Raw genomic sequence first — 22,831 nt, 5'->3', positions numbered from 1 at the left:
GGGTCCACTGTGACCTGCTCACAGCTTTGGTGAATAGGAGGCTTAAATGAAGACTGGACAACATACAGGAGGGAGGATTATGGAATAACATGCTGAGGAGTGGAAGGAGAGAAGAAGAGAGGATAAGAAAGAGGCTCAGAATGAGAGGTGTGATGTCAGCTGCTAGAAGATGAATATGTTGTTAGTCTCACTTCTGATTTCTCGTTTGTGTCTCTTTGTCTGTCTCAAAATTAAAAATGCAACCACAGTAATGAACACAGCAGTAGTCAGATGATAGCCATGTCTTAAAAAGGGCCAAAGACAATCAAAAGAAACAGACTTTTTTAGATTTCAGTGAATAGTTATAATGTAGATGGGATATCCATCTCAGTTGAGTCTGTAAGAACTTTGCCCTCTCTGTCTTTCAGTGTCATACCTTCTCTCTCAAAATCTCCCTCACTCTCTTATTTGTTCCTCTTTCAGGGTTTCTTGGCAAATTTCAGCTGCTCACTTCATGCTCCACTTTCCCCTACATCAACCCAAATTCCTCTATTTGGCGCTTACATAACACATAGCATAGGATTTGGGCTTCGATAGCAGACCAATCAGATGCAATAATTTTTCATCTGACTTTGGCCTATCCTCCTCAATATTCTCCTATCGTGGCACACAAAGCTGCCTAGGCCATCCATGCATAAGCAACACTATCCGCAGGCATATTCGTTCACACGTACCAATGCACAGACTCAAGTCGACATGCAGACTGTGCATGCTGACATTTAAGGAAATACAGACGGTGTGTGCATCATTGTTCGTCTGTGGGTGGTGCAAATCAGAATGGCTAAAATAAATGATTATTCTTGTCACTGATTCATCTTTGGGTCATTTTCTCAATTAATAAGTGGATTGGTTAGTGTGTAAAACATCTAAGATGTCACTCTCAATAGAACTCGGGGTACTGTCTTCAGATGTATTGTTTAATTTTTCCAACACTCCATGGATGAAACACAACCATCACATTTTTTTCCTGCAAAATTACTTATTAAACCAATAAATGATCAAAACACTTGACCTTTTTTATTCGGATTAACTCATCGATCAATTGGTCTATAAATGTGAAGTTGTGTGTTTATGCCTTGCTGAAAGGTTGCTTGTCTTGTGATAAGGTCAGGCCATCTCCAAATACTGTGCAAGAGCACCTCAGAGCACTCCTTGTTTCTTATGCGATCTAATGTATATTAACTCTGACACCCCTTCCCACTCACACCTACAAGTAAAATACTAGTACAGTAAAAGTGGCTGAGTACCAAGCCTGTGAGGCTTAGCTCTGTTGGCCTTGGTTCAAGTAGTGTGGAATAACTCTATCTGTGTTAGCCAGCACAACACTTACCCCAGCACTAAGGATATATGTTTATTCACCGCAACACAGACATTAATTAAAGCTGATTAGCTTCTTTCTCCTTTCCTTTGCCCACATTGATACATAAATAGTGGAAAAATCATTTTCCAGGCTATCGTTTTCAAAAAGTTAGTAAAGTGTATTTCTAGGCAATATTAGAATTAAGCTATCTTAAAGATTAAAGTGATTTATATGCTGGTGATTTATATGCAGCACCAGCGAGCTATGATAGAAACAAATAAAATGCAGGCACTGTTTTTCCCTTTTGTGTCTCTACTCTTTGTTGCGCTCATTTTTTAAATCATTATTATTTTAAGGAGCTAAATTTTTTTTTTTTAAATATATATTTCTAAGTTTTTCTGCTTCTTTGTACATTCCCTCACATACCAGGAATTTACTACCATCCGTGAGTCCTTATACTGAGGTGATGATTGTTATTCTCTCACTGATCCATTTAGAAACAGTCACATAAAAGTGTTCAGAAATGCACAGGAGTAACTGATGGTACTGAGCAGGCCGATCACAGTGCTCAGAAATGAATGAACACTCTGTGGGGTCACTGCTTAAACATTATAAATTAAACTGTTGTGTGACAACAAAAGCAATATGTTAGCTGATGTTACGTTTTTGACGTATCTTCGTACAAAAATATTCAGAGTCATGTTCTCCATAGAACATATCATTTGACACACATACAGTCTAAATTTATGTGAATGCAGAAAATTTTAAGAAGAGTACAAATTTAAGAAAGAGGCTGCTTCGAGTACTTGGCAGTTTTCAGGGCACCCCCCCCCCACACACACACACACACAAAAACAACAAAAAATCAAGGAACTCTCTGCAGATCATGGTTAGGGTATAAAACAATTTCAGAGTTTTGAGTGTTTTTCATGAGCACAGTGGACTCCGTAACTTTGAAACTGATTACATTTGAAAGCACCAGGATTCCTCTACAGGGAGTGCAGAATTATAAGGCAAATGAGTATTTTGTTCACATCATCCTCTTCATGCATGTTGTCTTACTCCAAGCTGTATAGGCTCGAAAGCCTACTACCAATTAAGCATATTAGGTGATGTGCTTCTCTGTAATGAGAAGGGGTGTGGTCTAATGACATCAACACCCTATATCAGGTGTGCATAATTATTAGGCAACGTCCTTTCCTTTGGCAAAATGGGTCAAAAGAAGGACTTGACAGGCTCAGAAAAGTCAAAAATAGTGAGATATCTTGCAGAGGGATGCAGCAGTCTCAAAATTGCAAAGCTTCTGAAGCGTGATCATCGACCAATCAAGCGTTTCATTCAAAATAGTCACCAGGGTCGCAAGAAGCGTGTGGAAAAACCAAGGCGCAAAATAACTGCCCATGAACTGAGAAAAGTCAAGCGTGCAGCTGCCAAGATGCCACTTGCCACCAGTTTGGCCATATTTCAGAGCTGCAACATCACTGGAGTGCCCAAAAGCACAAGGTGTGCAATACTCAGAGACATGGCCAAGGTAAGAAAGGCTGAAAGACGACCACCACTGAACAAGACACACAAGCTGAAACGTCAAGACTGGGCCAAGAAATATCTCAAGACTGGTTTTTCTAAGGTTTTATGGACTGATGAAATGAGAGTGAGTCTTGATGGGCCAGATGGATGGGCCCGTGGCTGGATTGGTAAAGGACAGAGAGCTCCAGTCCGACTCAGACGCCAGCAAGGTGAAGGTGGAGTACTGGTTTGGGCTGGTATCATCAAAGATGAGCTTGTGGGGCCTTTTCGGGTTGAGGATGGAGTCAAGCTCAACTCCCAGTCCTACTGCCAGTTTCTGGAAGACACCTTCTTCAAGCAGTGGTACAGGAAGAAGTCTGCATCCTTCAAGAAAAACATGATTTTCATGCAGGACAATGCTCCATCACACGCGTCCAAGTACTCCACAGCGTGGCTGGCAAGAAAGGGTATAAAAGAAGAAAAACTAATGACATGGCCACCTTGTTCACCTGATCTGAACCCCATTGAGAACCTGTGGTCCATCATCAAATGTGAGATTTACAAGGAGGGAAAACAGTACACCTCTCTGAACAGTGTCTGGGAGGCTGTGGTTGCTGCTGCACGCACTGTTGATGGTGAACAGATCAAAACACTGACAGAATCCATGGATGGCAGGCTTTTGAGTGTCCTTGCAAAGAAAGGTGGCTATATTGGTCGCTGATTTGTTTTTGTTTTGTTTTTGAATGTCAGAAATGTATATTTGTGAATGTGGAGATGTTATATTGGTTTCACTGGTAAAAATAAATAATTGAAATGGGTATATATTTGTTTTTTGTTAAGTTGCCTAATAATTATGCACAGTAATAGTCACCTGCACACACAGATATCCCCCTAAAATAGCTAAAACTAAAAACAAACTAAAAACTACTTCCAAAAACATTCAGCTTTGATATTAATGAGTTTTTTGGGTTCATTGAAAACATGGTTGTTGTTCAATAATAAAATTATTCCTCAAAAATACAACTTGCCTAATAATTCTGCACTCCCTGTAGAGTTTAGTCAAACTAAAAAACCAGGGAAAAACGGCCAAGATCAGGGAGGTAAAAAACCCCAGCAAACACCACCAATCTTCAGTGATCTGCAGTGTTATAAGAAGCTGAGAGGTGGACAACCATATTATCAGTACTCTGTCTGTCAGGCTTTTAGAAAACCACTGTTGGGTAAAAGATATACAACAACCTGTTTGGAGATGGAAAATATCAGGCACTGCAGGTCACCTGGTTAATACCATTGCCACAATCAAGCATGGGAGTGGCAGGATTATTCTGTGGGGATGTTTTTAGCTGCAGGGACAAGATTGGCCAGTCAGAGCTGGCTGGAGTATAAATACAGCCAAATACAGAGAGGACCTTGAGACTTAGAGGAAATATACTTGGAGTGCATGAGACCGGGGTAAAGGTTCATCTTTCAGCATAACAATGACAGGAAGCATATTGTGAATGAGTAGCCTAGAAAAGCCGAGGTTGTCTCTACAGAACATCTGCAGAGACAACTAAAGACCCTTCATGTGTAGGTTTCCACACACACACAAAATACATGAGAAATTAATAGTTTCAATACTATTAGAATGGGAGCTTTACATTTTGAGTTTGATAAATTAAAAAAGAAGTCTAAAAGCATGCATTCTCTTCGTCGAGGGTTATTGGAGGTAGATATGGAATGTGTCACACAAAAACTTCATTTTCAAAATTAAAACATGTAAAAAGTAAAAGTGCCTGAACACTTTGTGAGTTGCCATACAGAAGCAGCGTGGTTTGAAAAGCACACCTCTGCCTCATCTCGCCTCTGATAATAGACTGTGTTGAGCTATGGACAAAGGTCATTTGCAAGAGTAGGGTAGGAGGAGACAAAAACTGTCTGAGGGAGCAGTTAATGGACTAGTGGGTTATTGAGGAGTCAGATCAACAGAGAAAATGTGAAAGAGAGAGGGAAAAGGGACAAGAGAAAGAACCACAAACTAAAGCTAGATAGGTGCAGTAAAAAAAAAAGATGCACCAAAGTCAGCTGTTTTCAAATCTAGCCTTCGGAGAAGACACACCAACCCCGAAACAGCAATACCTGAAGCAAGGCAAGGTTGGAGACATATGCAAAACAGTCAGATTGCATATGGTTTTTCGTGGAGACACAAAGCTATGTGTGTTTATGAGTCTGAACAACAGTAAGGCAGCAATCATTGCTGTGAGAAGTCAAAGGAAAGGTCATTAATGTGTGTGAGCTCAAGTAAACAACAAAAATACTTGTGTATATGCGTGCACGGAGGAGCATATCAGTGGGGACGGGGAGGGTGGAAATAGAGACAGTTGTTTTGGAAGGGCAATGAGATCCGTGTCTGTGTCCGTGTCTGTCTGTGTGTGAGTTTGTGTCCCTTCATCTCTGTGTACTTGTATGCTGGCAAAAATAGACACTGTTGTGTCTGACTGAAACAGGTGTCCAAACATCACAACACACACTCTCACAAACACACAGATTATGAAACTCAATAAAGAGACATCCCGCTCTTTATTCATCAAAGAGTTTTCAAAATGATGTTGACCAGTTAGATTTTAGAAACAATGATTAATCATGAAATAATCATTTGATTCTTTGAACTTCATAAACTTGTGGAGCTCTCCAAAAAGCTGGATTGTGCTTCTCAAGCACCTAATGCTTTGAGCTCTGCAGGGTTGACATTTGGTGAACTGAACACCAGTTTCTTTACTCTGTAAATAGTTCTTGCATGTTTGGACCTGCACATTGGGTCAGTGTCCTGTTGTATAAGGAAAATGGTTCTAATGGAGCCCCTATACACAGGGTATGGCATGGACCGATAGTGTTCCTTGTTGTAGATCACTTTCATTCTGAACCAGTTTTCCACCTTCTAAACTAAACTGTCAAATTTCTTCACCATGCTTGGAAGATGGTATCAATCAATACTCCAAGCATCTTTTAATTCTTATGCCTTGTTTCACAAATCTTTCTGAAACAGCTCGGATAGTTCTCAAGACTCCCCCCCCCCCCCCCCCCCCCCCCCCCCCCAATCTTCTACTGAAAAAAAAGTCTTTTCTCTTAGCTTCTCCTTTCACTGGCCAGTCTAGGTTTTGTCTTTGTCTTTGCAACTCTGCTCAGACAGAGCAACACAAACAGTTGTTCTCTGTATTGCTGATAATGAGAGTGGCATTTTGTGGTTACCATTTAGATATGAAGCACCTGTCTCCCAGATTTGAGACTTTTGACATGATAAAACTTGTACAAGGTAAGAGAGATCGCTACTGAAATCGGGTCTCTGATCGCCTCTATTGGTATTCTATTAGAAATCCATTAATCAATTTTTTTTTATAAAATGTGCTTTTCCATCACAAAGAAGGGACCTGCAACTTTTGAGTAACAGAGGATTCACTGGATATATATATATAAAATCTTACAAATTTAACAAATCTATTGCTCACTATCCACCCTCTACGTTACACACACATGTATACATATGTGGCATATGGAGAAAGCAGGCATATGATATGCCTGCTTTCTCCTCTAAAGGTCGGAACTGTTTTCTTCACTCAGTAAAGTAACTGTGTGTGTGTGTGTGTGTGTGTGTGTGTGTGTGTGTGTGTGTGTGTGTGTGTGTATAACATGAGCTTTTGTGTGCATGCGTGTGTGTTTAAAACCTAATTTGTCTATGGGCAAACCCATCTCTGAGGGCTGTATTAGAGGCATTATGCACTGTAATGGGCTGACATGTTAATCTGAAACTCTATTCTCTGTAGCTAATGAACATATCCATCCTAGTCTGTGTGTGTGTGTGTGTGACTGTGCATGTGTGGCAAAATGGCAACGTCCCATTTTTATGATGTTAGCGAGGCAAACACAAATGCCAAGGTGATGGAGGTTTGTGTCTTTTGAACAATGACAACGCTGAAGAGCGCTGAATTTTGAATTGCTCCAACAGTGCATTTTTACATGTGTGCATGTTTGAGTGTGCATCTTTGGAGGAGAGACATAGATCTGACAGATTTGGGTCAAACCAGTCCCGTAGAGTCAGGAAACCTACAGAAGACATAACAAAACACTACACACAAATGCACATGCCTAGTAGGTTAAGATAACAAATGTTTTTTAGGCAAAAGGACAAAAAGAGTGCTCAGATTTGGGAAAAAAGACTGTATTGCCATGCCAATGCATATACATCAGAGGAGTAAACGCACACATACAGAGAAAACCTGACATACCACACACGTAGGCAGAGGCGGCAAGCGCAAATGCAAAAACTGTCACATTGTAATGTACTTGAGGGCATAAACACACCAGCTTTGGTCATTTTGAGAGCAGCAGCAAATCACCCTAATTACCACCAACACATATAGGAAAGTGGGGTCAGGATCATTGCCAACTGCTACAACGTTGCTCTTACACACACAGTATTCATCCCACCCAAACCTGAGATTTCAGAAGCCATATGCTATTCTTTTTCCTCACACTTCCCCCTCATCATTGCAAAATGCACACTGCAATTTCTAATAATGCATAGAGGCCAGACAATCCTCATTCCTCAGCTGTGCAGAACAAAACTGAGTCAAAATCAATTGCAACTGAGACTTTTTTTTTTTTTTGGTTTCTCCGTCTCACTGCCTGCACTGTCCGTTGCATCATCTCTCCATTCTGTGGATGCTGTGGAAATGACCACAGGTGTGTTTGGATGTGTGCATGCACAAGTTGAGCGTGGTGCTTTGAGAGAGAAAGCGAGAGACAGCTTATGCATGTGCTCGCCAGCCATAATGTCTGCATAATGTCCCCAAGGTCTCTGACTGTATAACTAATACTTGTATTATTGCTAGAATAAAACATTACGCTGAACCCAGCAGGATTAGAAAACAAGCATGACAGCCTCTACCCACTCTCTCCCTCACTGACACACACACACACACACACAAACACACATATATGCATGCATGTGTAGAAGCAAGCAGCCCAGGGCCATGTACACTAGCAAGCAGCCATGTTTCTTTCACAAGAGGCTGCAGCGAGCTTGTCATCGTCAGCATGATTCTCTCTCTTGCTCTCTCTGTCTGATACACACACATGCACACCGTACTGTGACATCATGCCACGCATTTAGACTGGGGGGGGGGGGGGGGGGGGAGGTCAGAGGCTAACATAGCTTTATGTGCTGAGGCTTCATTGTCGTCATGCTCTGTGACTTTAACAGCCCTTATTCAGCTCTCCTTTCTCTTAAAGACACAAATAAGGGTGACAGATGTCAAAGATGGCCAACAATACAATCAAGTCCTTTTGCTCCAATTGCCACTGACAGGCCGGTCACCACATGCAGAGGTGTTTCCACTCAGTTAATTACTGTTAGGCTCTGCCCTCCCTTCTCACAGGGAGGGCTCTCGACGCCAGGCTCAGACCTCTACACGCAGAGTCAAGCATCTCTTAGTGAGCCAAAATCTTCCATTTATTTTTGACCCACCTTTCAACCCACTACATTACCTTTCTGCCTACTAGACATTTAGATCTTCCTTTCTGGCATGCTGCCACTTATGAGCTTTTGATGTGATATGGGCCTGCATATCCCCATCATCTTCACAGATATCCCAGGACATGAAGGAGTGTTAGATGGGATCCCCAGAAGATATAGTCTATAAATATTAAATTACATTTTAACAGGGGTGCTATCCCAGGGTCTCAAATTCTGGCAAAAGAGCAAGATCTACCTTGCTCACTGAGCTATTACCACCAGACCTATGCCATTCATTCATTCACATTTTTATTTAAATCAGCACAACTCTCTTGATCGTAAGCCTCTATGATTATGGTCCCAAAGACTTTTGGGGCCCAGGATAGCTGACTCTGATTGGCTAGTGATCCCCATGACCAACCTATAACCTCTCATCACATAACTCGGCAAATCATAGCAACAAACCGAACAGGAAGGATGCTTCTCCCTCTTGGAAAATAAAAAAAAACAAAAAACCCCAAGGCCATCTAATCCCACACCCAAACCTGACTCTCCCCCTCCTTCAAAGGCCGGCTGCTCCTCACCTGAGGCAGCGCGGCGTTGATCTGCCGCTGGAGCACGTCCCTCTCGTGCAGCGCTCCCTGCAGCTTGGTTTGAGACTGAATGAGAGTCTCCTGAGTCTCCCTGAGGGACTCCAGCAGCTTGTCCCTCTCGTCCAGCATGTTGACCATGAGTTGTTCGAAGTTGGCCTCCTGGTCCGAGCCGTTCGGGACGCCGCCGGTGCCTCTCGGAGGACCAGCCGAGTCTCCTTCGCTGATGGTCGGCATCACCTCACACATCATCTTTCCTGCTCTGTGGTCTGGGCAACGCTATAGGACAGTGTCGCTGTCGGGATTAAGAAGGAATATGTGTATGCGTGGGGGTTATAACCCTGATAAACAGACTTACAGTAACTGATAAATAGGGCCCATTAACGCCCCGTAGCAACGCACATTCAAGGCAATCGCAGTTACGCACCTTACTCCCAGCACGCTAGAGCTCTATTTTTCATGCATCAAACGTGCGATCTTACGCTTTATATCGCCATACCTAATCAGAGTGACTGAAAAGATGAGACGACCGCTGACGTTTCATCCATATTAACCGGCGTTTTTTCACCCAGTGAGCCGATCCGCCCTGCCCGGCGCGCCATGCACTCACATGTACAAATCCCGGCGTGATGTGATTGACAGCTCAGCTCAGAGATAGACGGGTACGTTTAGAGGGGTGGTGCCCACGAGCGCGACGGAGATCATAGTAGGTACACTGACAGGGAAATTTAAAAAAGCAGCAGAAAATATCGGGGAGGAGATCGGCGTCCTTATTCCCGTGGATAGTGAGAGCAACTCTTATCTGCATCCGCCTTCTCCGCTTCCATCTCTTCACACCGCCGCCGAACCGATGTTCACTCCTCCTCCCAGTCCCTCTGTCACAGAAACACACACTCGCTGGCGCGCGCCCCCACAAACCCACGCGCACACATACACACAATGCAGTTGTCACCACCAGGCTATAGAGCTTTGGGAATACTGGGACCTAGTCCCCAGGATTACCCTATAAACGACTGCGCCATGTGTGCATAATACAGGAGTGAAGTGATCATTTATGTCCCCTCGAATCAACATTCTACATTTAGACTATACTGCAAGTTATGGCTCAGAATTCAGCCTTAATTGCTGAAGTGTAATTAACTTCTCACATCAGCACCACTAAGCACGTTGCTGACCTGACAGCTCCTGGGACTCGATGCCCATTCTAGTGGCATCAATTCAACCAAGCTGAACACAGTGTATCTAGTGTGGAGCACACCCTGGAGGACTTGAAATGAACCCGAAGATTGCAAGCGTTAGGCAAATTGGAGATGTAAACTTGAAACAGAAATCACCGTGGGTATAGCATTTTGGCCAGTTTGTCATTTTTGATGTGCAATGTGCAACCATTAATCTATGTCAACTGCACACTGTGTCAGAGATCAAGAGACTTTTAATGTTTATTTCTCGCGACTTTTTATGAGTCATTGTGGGTTTGATGTATTGCTTTGAGATTTCTTTTATAAGTATATCATTCCAGATACATAAACAAGCACCAATTAAAAAAAAATAAAATAAAAAACACTCATCTTGATCTGTGTTCAAGTAGCAGTGGAAATGCTATTATAAATATCTTTAAAAACCGGAACTATATACAGTATTTCCAGGTTCTCCAGTGCAGCTCTCCATAACAGTCCCAGTTTCTCAGGTTCTGAGATGCAACCCTCCACAGCAATCCCAATTTCAGTTGTGCAGCCCTCCACAATAGTCCCAGTTTCTGCAGTGCAGCTCTTCACAACAGTCCCAGTTTCTCAGGTGGCCCTTTAGGAAAATGAATTGTTGATTTAGATTGTTGTTTGAAGGCATTCTGTGTGTTGCAGTTTTGTGATTCTTACTTTTAGTGGTTCTCTGTGGTTCTCTCAAAACTTGCAAATGCATTAAAAGAATATGTAGCAACATTTTCTCAGGTAACAGAGCTCTCCCACAAAACTAAGCCACTGCATTTCTGAAAATCAACTGTAATCGCTGTTATCATTTGAAAAAACAAACAAACTGTGAAACATGGTGAAAAAGCGATTTATATAAAAATGATGAGCAAAGAGAAGACAGTTATGACTGATTATACCATGATCAGATCTGTAACGATATGTGCAGATGGGCCTTTGCCGCCAGTAAAGGCAAAACTGGATGTCACTGAGATATCGCATGTGAGAATGTATAAATTCTTCCTGAAAGACAGAGAAAAATTAATTGAAGCTGGAGATTTTTGAATGAGATGTGTGACAACGTCTGAATGATATGTCACAGCTCATGCCAACCAGATGTTGTAAGTTTAATAACCCCACAACCACATACTTCATGTTTAGCTTTCATAGCCCTGAAAAGGGTGCTAATGTAATGTCAGGCACGCTCTATATGTATTAATGTTGGGTTGCTAAATAATAATTTTCAGTCTAAATAATATCACAACTGCAACTGTCCAAGCTTTTGAGTTTTTAGAAGCAGTGTTGGTTATTTAACACCACCACCTAGTGGTAGAACAGATTATCTGCAGCAGTGCTTCAAACCAACATTTATGATGCTGACCTTGATGCGTTCTTTTCAACAGAAGCATGTTTAGTTTAAGTGAAAGAAACTTTTTTTGAATTCGGTCTTTATTCCTCTCTCACAGAAAATTCAGCATGCTGCCTTGAGTGGCTGGCAATTTACACTCCATGGTCAGAAGTTACTTTTGATTATGTATTTTAATAGTATTTTAAAGGTAATGTTTTTTTCTGTATTTATACAGTCTTTGTTTTAGTTCTAAATTGCTTTTTGAATGGTAGGTTGTAATTATAATTATTATTGTGGTTATTATCAATATTACTGTTAATAATAATAATAATAATAATAATAATAATAATAATAATAATAATAATAATAAAAAGAAGAAGAAGAAGAAGAAGAAGAAAATAAGAATTTATTAATCAATTAGTTTATTTTTTTAATTACATTTCTCACTATCTACAAACATGTTATTTGGGGTGGCCATTTCAAATACTATTGTGTATTTACTATAGGAACTATTTAACTCATGCTCAAAGATCACACATCCCACTCAACTCCCAAATGACAAGGAGTACTTGTGGTACACATTGTGTCATGCTAGCTTTACTTCATTATTATTAATTTATTAATTCATTTAAGTTTAGTCCAAGTTTTGAGCAATATTACTGTACGGATGAATGAGATTTCCCCAATCTTAATCATGAAGCAAGTGGTTGGCACTGTTGCTTTAAAGAAAGAGGGTGACATTCTTGGTTGTCTAGGCTTTTCTGTGTGAGATTTGCAGTTCTTTGTGTGCAGATGACAATCTGGTAATCAGGGTGCACTTTAGAATTGATTTTATTATTGCTGTTGTTATCCCAGTTGCTTTCTTGTTAAATAAAGATGCTGTGTTGCAAAAAAGAAATCTCTTTTGAAATGAAGAGAGGTCGTAATGTGTTTGACAGCACTGCAGCTATGGATCTGAGACCTCTAAGGGGTTGATAACAGCTCTGACTGCAGCGAAGAAGTATATCATTTTATTCTTATCTCCTCTGACTCTGAGTCTAACATCTGAGGAGATGAGAGAGATGCTTTGATGTTACGTAGTTGTTAAAGGGTAATTTGCAATGGCCAGATATTGGAGGACAACCTCTGCTTTTTGATCTCTAAAATGCAGCAGGACTTTCTGTGGAAAAAAAATTGTCACAGTTTAACAACAGTGCTGCCTGGGAAAGTTTTGGTATGCTCAGGTTCTTTGTGACACTATTACAAAATCACTGAATACAGTACAGAATTCATAATGAACTCTTTCCCCTCTCCTACTAATGGTAAGTCTGCGTGGCTCAGTGACGTCTTGGCAGCTTTAATGGTACATTAGCGGCAGAGTGACACAGTACCTCTTCTTTTATGTCATCAGTGTGATAACACTTCAGCCAGGCAGCACTCGCTGGAGAATAAAGCAATCAAAAACGTGTATAATCTGTCTGGTATCCATATTTACATGCAGTCATCCTCAAAAAGTAAAAATATATATAATTCACCTTAAAGCTATTTTATAATAAAAAAAAAACAATTAACAGGTTTTAAATGGCATACAAGCTGTAGTCCCGATAGACTGAAATCTTAACAAACGCCTACAGATGGCAGTAGTGCGCGGCAAGGAAAAGAGTGAAAACGGTACTCTCGCGTTATTTGCAACGTCACGTCAGTCCATGATGGCTGAAGATCCTGGCGGAACATTTTTCAATTTCTCTGTGATTTTTCTTTCTTTCTCTTTACCTCAGCTTGCCATAGAGACATGGCAGGACTCACAGCCACGTTAAGCGTCCACAGATATTTGGTATCGTCATGCCCAAGAAAGGGAACCGAAAACGGCTGAAATTTAAGGCCGGGGACGTTTGTTCGGAATCAGGTAGGATATGATTAGCCAGAAAGCTAGCCCGCCTTCTCACATTCTGCTGAAGTTTCTGTCATGTTCTCCCAACTTCATAAAGCCAAAAGGCATTCTGCGGTTTTACAGGTGACCAATGCGATTTGCAGTGTTTGTGTTATTCTTTTAAGATCATTTTAAGTTCATTTGAATCACGTGACAGGTCAGCAGGGTGCGCCGGTGTTCCAGATTAACTGGCTTTGGTCGAACAGATGTGGCAGACTTGCGTTTCAGGAGCTGCTACCGACAAACTAGCAAAAAAAAAAAAAACAAAACCGCCAAATGTGTCATCTGTGACACTTGTGAGGTTATCTCAAACACACTCTGTCAGTCTTGATGCTGTTGAACAACAAAATGTTTAGAAATGTCGCGAGTTTACCTGGTGATATTCTCATGTACGACACGATCGCGAAAACCGCAAACAATTAACACCACGCCGATGTTGTTCACATGCATTTCAAAGGTTTATTTGGATGACGCACAAACAGACACAATTGAAAGGAACAAATGCATTGTGCATGAAACGAATTCAAACGTGATGCAGATGTGTGTCACAAGTTGATCTGGCTGTAGGCTGGGGCACTTGATTCGAGTCCATGTTAGTGCACACAAAGTAAACTGCTCGCTTTAGTTGTGAAGCAAAAACGCTGAAATCGGAGAAATAAAACGTATGAGGGGGACGATAACGACGACTAGATTCTCCCGGTCGTTTACTCTTGCTGTCCGGTGAACAACATCGGCGTGGTGTTAATTGTTTGCTGTTTTCGCGATGAGATGGTGACATGAGAATATCACCAGGTAAACTCGCGACATTTTTAAACATTCTGTTGTTCAACAGCATCAAGACTGACGGAGTGTGTTTGAAATAACCTCACAAGTGTCACAGATGACACATTTGGCGATTTATTTTTTTTATTTATTTATTTATTTTTTTTGCTGGTTTGTCGGTAGCAGCTCCTGAAACGCAAGTCTGCCACACATCTGTTCGACCAAATCCAGTTAATCTGGAACACCGGTAAGCTTCACAACTGTGACACTGTGAAAAGTTAAGCTAATGATCTGCTGTTCTTTTCCTTAGTCACTGTAGCTGATTATGCTGATGCCGACCCAGCCGTTGTGAAGTCGGGGAGGGTTAAAAAGGCTGTTGTAAATGCGATTGAAAAAGAAGGTAACCTTTGATGACTGAAGTTATACTGTGGTTGATTCCTGTCCTGGTGCTTTACTTATAATCTTCTGTTTCAGTGAAATTACTCTGCGGCCTGGAAGCATCGCAGGGTGCTGTAGAGGAAGTCCTCTCCTCCGCAGTAAGCGTCAAAGCAGACGCTTTGGGCAGTAGCGACGAGCAGGACCCTGAAGAAGATGGAGAGAACGAAACTAAAGTGTCCCGCAAAAAGAAGAACAAGAGGAGAAAGGGTATCATTTCACTTTATCGTTAATGTTACACCATGACAGTTTACTAGCATTAAGAAAAAGTGGATTTTCCATTCAATAAAGATAAAAAAAACAAGTCTCACAACAGTCAACTCATTTTGGGGTAAGCTGTTGCTCATTCATCTAGCAACTAGAAGGTCAGTGGTTTGATCCCTCCCACCTCCAAAGCTTATAGACGGATTCTTAGCAAGATGCTGAATCCTGATTTACTCTGGTGGATCCAATGGAGTTTGATGGGGTGTGAACATTAGGATAAGGATGCACAGACAAAAGCACTTGTACACATGAATGTCTGTAAATGAGGTTTGTAGTGTGAAGTGCTTTAAGTGCTTAGGTTGAGTAGAAAAGGACTATATACCAGTCCATTTACCATTACTGTTAATACAAGACCCAGTCTCAACAGCAGGTCGGGAACAGTTTTGCTCCACTTCAGAAAACACTGCAGTCAATCAAAAGCACACCGATTGAACAAACACCCTCTGAATTCCATACCCGATTAGTTTCATTGCAGCCCATGACAAACGTACGCATTCATACAAAAGCCTGTGCAGTCTGGCTGACTGGGGAGTGACCTGAGTGAAGTCAACTTGTATTGTAATGGGGAGGCAAGCAAATGCAGCCAAACAGACATGAAAAAAAGAAACTAGTCCTGCAGCAATGGATCACTTGTACTCTGCCTAGAAACAAATTCTTACTTACTTACAAATTCTCAATATTAAAGCTTTATTAGAGAGACATTTCAAAGCACAGCACTACAGTATTAGTATTAAAATACCTGGTACATCAATCTATCCTCACTGACCAGCAGCTGCTTCCACTCTCAAAGGGGCCCAGGTTTAAAATATAAAAAAAAACTAGATATGAAAAAAATTGCAAAAAAAATACTTTAAACACTATAAAGCAATACAGTTATTCTTGCACTCTAATATTCTGTGATGCCAACAGGGAGAGAGGTGTGCACTTTCCTCCCTCCACTGGTCTGATAGCAACTCACAAAACATCTGTTCCACCTATAATTGATTTTATGTACACAACACATCTAAGTAAGACGTGTGCCTTTTTTACTTCAATGCTAACGGCCACATTAAGTATATAAATATAATCACAAAAATTTGTGGACCATTGTGCAAAATACATTTCGAAACTAGTATGTTTAACTTGGTATTGATTGTTTTCTTTGTTTTCTTCACAGAAAACAGTGAGAGCAGTGATGGTGTAGATTATCCGGTGGACATTTGGTTGGTGCTCTCCTCCTACATTCGGCCTGAGGATGTGTGCAGATTTGCTCTAATCTGTAGGAATGCCTGGACGGTCACTTGCACTGCAGCTTTTTGGACTAGGCTCTACAGGAGGTGAGGTGGTTTTGTGATCACTTGCGTACTGGCACTGATAAAAATATTGACACAGAGTAGTCGAGTGTTTGTGATTTCCACTGTTGAAGGCACAGTATACGTTTATGATCTGCTGCTTACTGGATTCATGCATTTGAGTGGTGCTATGTGATTCACTTACAGCAGTAGTTCATGTGGAATACAAGGAAAGTGTACAGTTTTCATGCTCCCACCTCTGAGATTTGTATATATTGCCAGCATAGGGGGAAATTATTAAAGGTGTCATCCTACAGATAATAGTCCTTGTTAAAACATAGTAGCACATCGTTAATGTTGTGATAGAAGCGGTGAATGCAGTGAAAATGGTGTACTAAGTCCTAGTTAACATCACCTCACATCATTCCTCCTTCTCTGCTCTCTCTTTTTAAAGACACTACAGGATTGATGTTGAGCTGCCACTTCGCCTCCAGCCTGTCTCTATTGAGAAGATGCGTTTCTTACGGGCTTGTGTGATTCGTTCCCTTTTCCATTTATATGAGCCGTTCACCTTGCGCGTGTCAAAGATTCCTCCACTGCCAGAATCCACACCCACTACCTTACTCAACTCCAAGGTAAAGCTCCTCAAAGACCTTTTTATTATAGTTGAGGTGGAGCTGTTTGATTTACCTGCAGACATATGCAAGCAGGTGGATCTATTTGCGTATGGCTGATATTTGTGTGTGACCTCTGCTTTGTAGTTGGATAGAAAAGAAATTCAGTGTTTATCACGACTATTATCAACACTGATATGATTTTAGACTTGAGGATGCAAGTTAGTACTAGACCAAACTTTCTATCAAGTGAAGGAATTTCAGTGTGGCTTTACTGAAGACTCTGATCTCAGTTTTTCCACATGCAAAATGCATATTTCTCAGTTTGCTTAACGTCCTTTCCAAGAAATAATTACGAACATCTGCAAAGATGTTAGAATTTCATTGGGTAAATGTCTGCCTTTTTCCTTTTACAGTGTTTACTTTTCTGGGTCAAAAAGGTGTCGGGGACTCGGTCTGAAACGTTGTGGGAGTTCAACTTTAAATTTTTAAAGCAGGTAACATCATTTGCCATCATTTTATTTGGGGTGGGCATTTCTAATACTATAGTGTATTCTCTGGGAACTATTCGACTCATCTTTAAAAAAATCACCCACCCACCTCTACTCACAAATGACAAGGCGTACTTGTGGTGCACCAGTGTCATGGCAGAGTTTGCACTGGAGCTCATTTTGGTTTAGTTTTCCGAACCTTTTCTCAGCTGTAGTAGTCATCAGCTTCACTTCTTTCTCCTGTTTGTGCATTGCGCCACACAATTTTCTTCTCCAAGCTGGAAATCCGTAGTTCTATTTTTGTTGTTTAATGCTGGTTGGCATTAAACAACAGGTGCATTATTGCCACCATCTGGCTGTAGAGGTGCATTACATTCTGTGAAGCACTGGAAGGAGTAATTTTAAGAGACGTAGACAATACAGAAACTTTTTTGTATAATTAAACTAATATTTTAATAATTGAAAATAAATCATAACCATTCTTTTATATCCCCACATATATGTAGAGACTAAGATACAGCGGTTGAGTTTGATGATGTATCTTATTAGCCTCAGATAAAAAGAAACTGCTTGAAAAAGCTGTTTCTCCATCCATTTAGGTTCACTGCTTAATGTAGACTGACTCATTCATCACTAGCAACATTTCTGACAAACACTCTGACTTATTGTGAGTTCTGCTTTCATGTTTTCTGTTTTAAATGTGTCTCTCTGGTGTCTTTGTCTCAGCAGGGAAACGGTAGGAATGGTTGTGCCAAGTCCTTGCGTATGCCTAGACAGTACGAAGATGTTCACATGAATCCAGACTCTGACTGCTATGTGCTTCAGGTCACCACCCTCAACTTCATCTTCACCCCAGTAGTCATGGGCATGACGCTGAGCCTGGCAAGTAACTCACCTTGTTTTTTTGCCTGCCTTAATGTTCCTTTGAGTACTGGTGTGTGTTATTCTGCAGCTGATCTTTACAAGGTAGCAGTGTCAAGTGCTGCCTATAAAGTTTTTAAATGTGTATATAAAAAGAGTTTCAATCAGTGAAAGCAACTGTCTCATGGCATACACAACCAATCAGTAGGTTGTTGTGGTAACTCTTGTTTGAATTGATTGATGCTTTAAAATAAATGTAATACTCCTCACTAGTATATTATTTTATTAGACAATTGACATTAAATAGCATTAAGATTAAAGAACAAAGATCTGGATGAAGATTGCAACTACTAATTCAGCTGATGTGACCCATTAGTATGCTTTACCAGTTAATTATTTTTACTGTGTTAAACTGCTTGAAATAAGTTGAAGTTATAAAAGGAAATGTGATCAAAATGCAGTTCGGTGTCAGTGATCAATCACACAGGAAGGCTTCAGAGAGCTCTTATGTACTGTTCTGTTGAGTTTTACTAAACACCAGCTTTAGTCTTAACGTCATTCATTGACATACTTGGAAATACAAAATTTTAACCCTGTGTGTTGTTGATAATATAAGACATTTTTACTTTTCTTTTTCCAAAAATCTTCTGTTAAATAAAGTGACTGTATATGTTTCCTCACATGACAAAGGGTTGATTCTTCTTCTGAGCTACAGACTAGAAACTCATGGACTTTTCCTCTTGTTTTGCCTCCTAGTTCACAATAAATGTAAGCACAGACATGCGCCACCACCGCGTTCGGCTTGTGTTACAAGACTCGCCACTCCAACGGGGGAAGAAAAGAGTGGATCAAGGTGGGACCCAGGTGGTGTTGGATCCTGTACACAGTGTGAAGCTCATGGACTGGTGGCATCCACAGTACCCCTCCTTAATCTACTCATGAGTCTCTCTTCTCAGCCCCTACTACAGCAGGCATTGCATCAGGAACCTCATTATCTCGCTACACTCATAAAAGACGATACTTGATGATCTGTATATCATGTTCAGTGAAGGTTTTTGGCAAATACACATTTTGATTGTTAGATGTTTAGTAAAAACCAACACTGAATTGAAGTGTGACGGTCTGGTCATAGACACATGGGAGAGGGGACCCTGTAGTATAATTGTTGCGGTTTTTCAGACTACATTGCTGCATGTTGAATGTACATGTATAACACATTTTCTACTCTGGATAAAAAAAATCAAAAAGCTCAAAGGGATTAAAAGGGTGGGAAGATTGTACTTTGTTAGATATTTGATTTTATAGTCGCTTGACAGTTCTTAAAATACTTTGGCATGTTACTGCAACAACCTTTCGATTGATTTTAGTTTGAAGCGTCCTCACTTAGTATTATGTGAAAAAGATTGAATCAGCTCTGCACTGAAGGGGCCAAAGAGATGATTTACCTCAGACATCATCTGCTGATGCAGGCAGTGTTTTGTTTTTGCTTTTTCTTGGTTAATAAGATCTTGATTGCCTTGCTGACTCTGTGAGCTGTGTTCTGTACTGCCACCCTTGCAGTGTTTCTTCACCCTCAACTTTGAACGTGTTCAGTGTCTTCATGTGTGTTGAATGTGTGTACAGTTTTACCAGTCACATGATGATCGTAGGGGGGAGCTACCACTCATACCGATTTATCCATCCACAGTAGACTTTTTTTGTCCCCCCACAGCAGACAGTTTGACTTTGGGAATAGTTTGTGAAAGCACAGGTGGAGTTATTGATGATGTAATTTTGCTATGTTTCCCAGTAAGCTATTACAGCATGCAAAAGAGTAAGACCTCCCCCAGGTGGAACATAACAATCATTCATCAACCTGTGCTTAACTTGCTGTGACAAATTAAAAAGTCTGTTTAACCTGAACTTATTTGCACATCTGTTGTGGGGTAAGAAGTCATTAGATTTAACCATATGCAGTTGCCATAATGACTTTTTGGTGGCATTACCCAGTAGCAGAGGACGGCTGGTTTTTCTGGTTGGCAGCTGCTGATTGCTTTCGAGTCGGGGACTAGTTTTAACAAATGAGTTTCATTGATAAATCGCTGTAGTGAAATAAAAACTGAAACTGCCCTATCAGAGTTCTCTGGGTTGCCTTTGAAATGTTGAACAATGTATTTTTTTTAATTTTTTTTTTTATTTCCCTCTTACAGTCGTAGTAGGTATTAACAAAGACTTTATAAGGTACTATTTTACCAGTATAAAACCAGTCACCGATGATCCACATAACTGAGATGAGAATTTTCGGCTCCAACGTGCACCGGATAATCCTCCTCCACATCTCATGTGTGAAGGTTTTCTCATGCTGCTTCTAGAATTAAAGTAAAAGTTTGTTCTGTATTGAGAAATATGACACTGGGATCCATTCAAAGTAAATATACTGCTCAAAAAACAAAACAAACATCAGATCTCAGTGGGGGGAAATGCGGGAAAATTTTACTGATATTTGTGATATCTGGAAATGTGTCGGGAACAAAAAGATGCCACATCGAGATTAAAATGATCAACCTACAGAGGGCTGAATTCAAAGTCTCCCTGAAAATCAAAGTGATTAAATGATGCAGCATGCAATCCACTTTGCTGAAATGTAATTGCAGCCACTCAAAACAGTACTCGGTCGTTTGTATAGTCTCCATGACCTTGTGTGCATGCCTGATGATGTTGGGGCATGCCTCTAATGAGATGACAGTGTCATGGGGGATTTCCCAGCTCTGGACATCAGTGAGCTCCTGGACAGCTTTAGGTGCAACCTTGCAGCATCACAGAGGTGTTTTATTGGATTTAGATCAGGTGAGTGTGGGGGACAGTTGATGGTATTATTTCATTACTCCTCCAGGAACGTCCTGCATCCTGATACTTAATGGCAGTCAGGATAATGTTGCCTAGCCTGTAGAGGTATGTGGGTCCTTCCATTGATACGCCTCCTCAGACCATCACTGACCCAAAAGTATTTACGGGGCTTCACTTATTCCACATTTTGTCATGTTACAGCCTTATTCCAAAATGGATTAAATTTGTTTCACCTCAAAATTCTACACACAATAACCCCATAATGACAAAGTGAAGAAAAAAAACTTCTTGCAAATGTATTAAAAATAAATAACATCCACATAGGTATTCACAGCCTTTGCCATGACACACAGGTACAACTGAGCTCAGCTGCGTCCTGTTTCCACTAATTGTCTGTCACACCTTTATACAACTTGATTGGAGTCCACCTGTGGTAAATTCAGTTGATTGGACATGATTTGGAAAGGCACGCACCTGTTTATATAAGGTCCCATAGCTGACCGATTATGTCACAGTACAAACCAAGCCATGAAGTCCAGGGAGATGGAATACAGAGGTGTTTTTACAGCATTGGAGGTTCCAGTTAGCAGAGTGGCCTTCATCATCTGTAAATGGATGAAATTTGGAACCAGTAGGACTTCCTGGAGTTGGCAGCCTGGCCAATTTAAGTCATCTGGGTACAAGAACCTTAGTTAGGAAGGTTCACTCTGTCAGAGCTCTGGCATTACTTTGAGGAGAAAGGAGACCCTTTTAGAAGGACAACCATTTCTGCAGCATTCCACCAATCAGGCCTGTATAATAGAGCGGCCAGATGGAAGACAACCCTCAGTAAAAGGCGTATGACAGCACACCTGGAGTTTACCAAAAGAACTGATGAAACAAAGGCTTTCAAATATTGAAGACCTCTTTTTCTTTTCTTTTCTTTTTTTAAATCAAGATTGAAGTCTCTGGTTTAAATGCCAAGTGTCATGTCTGGAGGAAACCAGGTACTGCTCATCACTTGGCCAATACCATCCCTACAGAGAATCATGGTGGTGGCAACATCATTCTGGGGATCTTTTTGGCAGCAGGAAATGGGAGGCTATTCAGGGTCAAGGGAAAGATGAATGCAGCAACGTAAAGAGACGTCACTGATGATATCCTGCTCCAGAGTGCTCAGGACCTTTGGCCTGGGGTGACTATTCATCTTGCAGCAGGACAAAACTCCTAAGCACACAGCCAAGATGACAAAGGACTGACTTCAAGACAACTCTGTAAATGTCTTTGAGCGGCCCAGCCAGAACCCAGACTTGAACCTGATTGCACTTCTCTGGAGAGAAGTGAAAATTGCTGTACAGCAAAAAAAAATTGCATCCAATCTGATTGAGCTTAAGAAGTTCAAAGTGCAAAGAAGAATAAGAGCCCCAAAACAGGTGTGCCAAGCTTGTAGTATCATGCTCAAAAAGACCTGAGGCATTAATTGCACTTTGAATAAAGAATTGAGCAAAGGCTGTAAATACTTGCCTACTTTTTCCCGCCTTATGGGTTATTGTGTGGAGAATTTTGAGGTGAAAAATGAATTTGAATGTGTTTTGAATAAGGCTGTAACATGACAAAATGTGGAACAAGTGACGCGGTGAAGAAGATGAATAGTTTCTAGATACACTGCATCGCCTCATGCTACCTGTAGTGACACTGACCCCAGCCACATGCAAAACTAGTTTAAATGAAAGGGCAAAAGATGGGGGAGGGGTGGTGACCTCCACCTGGAAAAACCATGACTGTTGTGGGCGGTTCTCATAGTTGCCTTTTTAGTGCACTGGTGAATTTCATTAACACTAAAGCAGCTGAACTTGATTAACAACCCCCTCTCCTACCTGACTAACCAGATCAACATCCCAGAAGTTTAACTGAAGCTATGCTGTCTTTCAAAAGTGTTTAATTTTGAGCAGTGTGCCACA

General features: G+C 41.0%; 2 protein-coding genes across 8 annotated transcripts in view; one reads left to right on the top strand and one right to left on the bottom strand.

Moving 5' to 3' along the window:
* ppfia4 (PTPRF interacting protein alpha 4) overlaps nucleotides 1-9,821 on the bottom strand; it is a 65,003-nt gene extending 55,182 nt beyond the window's left edge. For 5 of the 6 annotated variants that reach the window (XM_026168330.1, XM_026168334.1, XM_026168335.1 and 2 more), the window contains exons 1-2: nucleotides 9,426-9,821; nucleotides 8,921-9,221 (exon numbers count right to left, since the gene is read on the bottom strand). In XM_026168330.1, coding sequence (XP_026024115.1) covers nucleotides 8,921-9,178 — 258 coding nt within the window. In that variant the 5' untranslated portion in view covers nucleotides 9,179-9,221; nucleotides 9,426-9,821. The other variant, XM_026168331.1, reaches the window with a different exon arrangement.
* Nucleotides 9,822-13,106: 3,285 nt separating this feature from the next.
* Nucleotides 13,107-20,182, top strand: tmem183a (transmembrane protein 183A). 2 transcript variants are annotated; one of them, XM_026168329.1, is made up of 8 exons: nucleotides 13,107-13,343; nucleotides 14,440-14,529; nucleotides 14,604-14,774; nucleotides 15,985-16,144; nucleotides 16,554-16,734; nucleotides 17,130-17,210; nucleotides 17,934-18,086; nucleotides 18,822-20,182. In XM_026168329.1, exons 1-8 carry the CDS (start codon nucleotides 13,280-13,282, stop codon nucleotides 19,005-19,007), a joined length of 1,086 nt encoding a protein of 361 aa, XP_026024114.1. In that variant the 5' UTR covers nucleotides 13,107-13,279; the 3' UTR covers nucleotides 19,008-20,182. The 2 variants fall into 2 exon arrangements, with proteins under 2 accessions (XP_026024114.1, XP_026024113.1); XM_026168328.1 differs by having other exon boundaries at nucleotides 17,931-18,086.
* Nucleotides 20,183-22,831: the final 2,649 nt, after the last annotated feature.

The sequence above is a fragment of the Astatotilapia calliptera genome, chromosome 5 (assembly GCF_900246225.1).
Source record: "Astatotilapia calliptera chromosome 5, fAstCal1.2, whole genome shotgun sequence".
Classification (NCBI taxonomy): Eukaryota; Metazoa; Chordata; class Actinopteri; order Cichliformes; family Cichlidae; genus Astatotilapia; species Astatotilapia calliptera.
The sequence above is the reverse complement of the archived record's forward strand: the minus strand, read 5'-3'. Positions and strand labels throughout refer to the sequence as shown.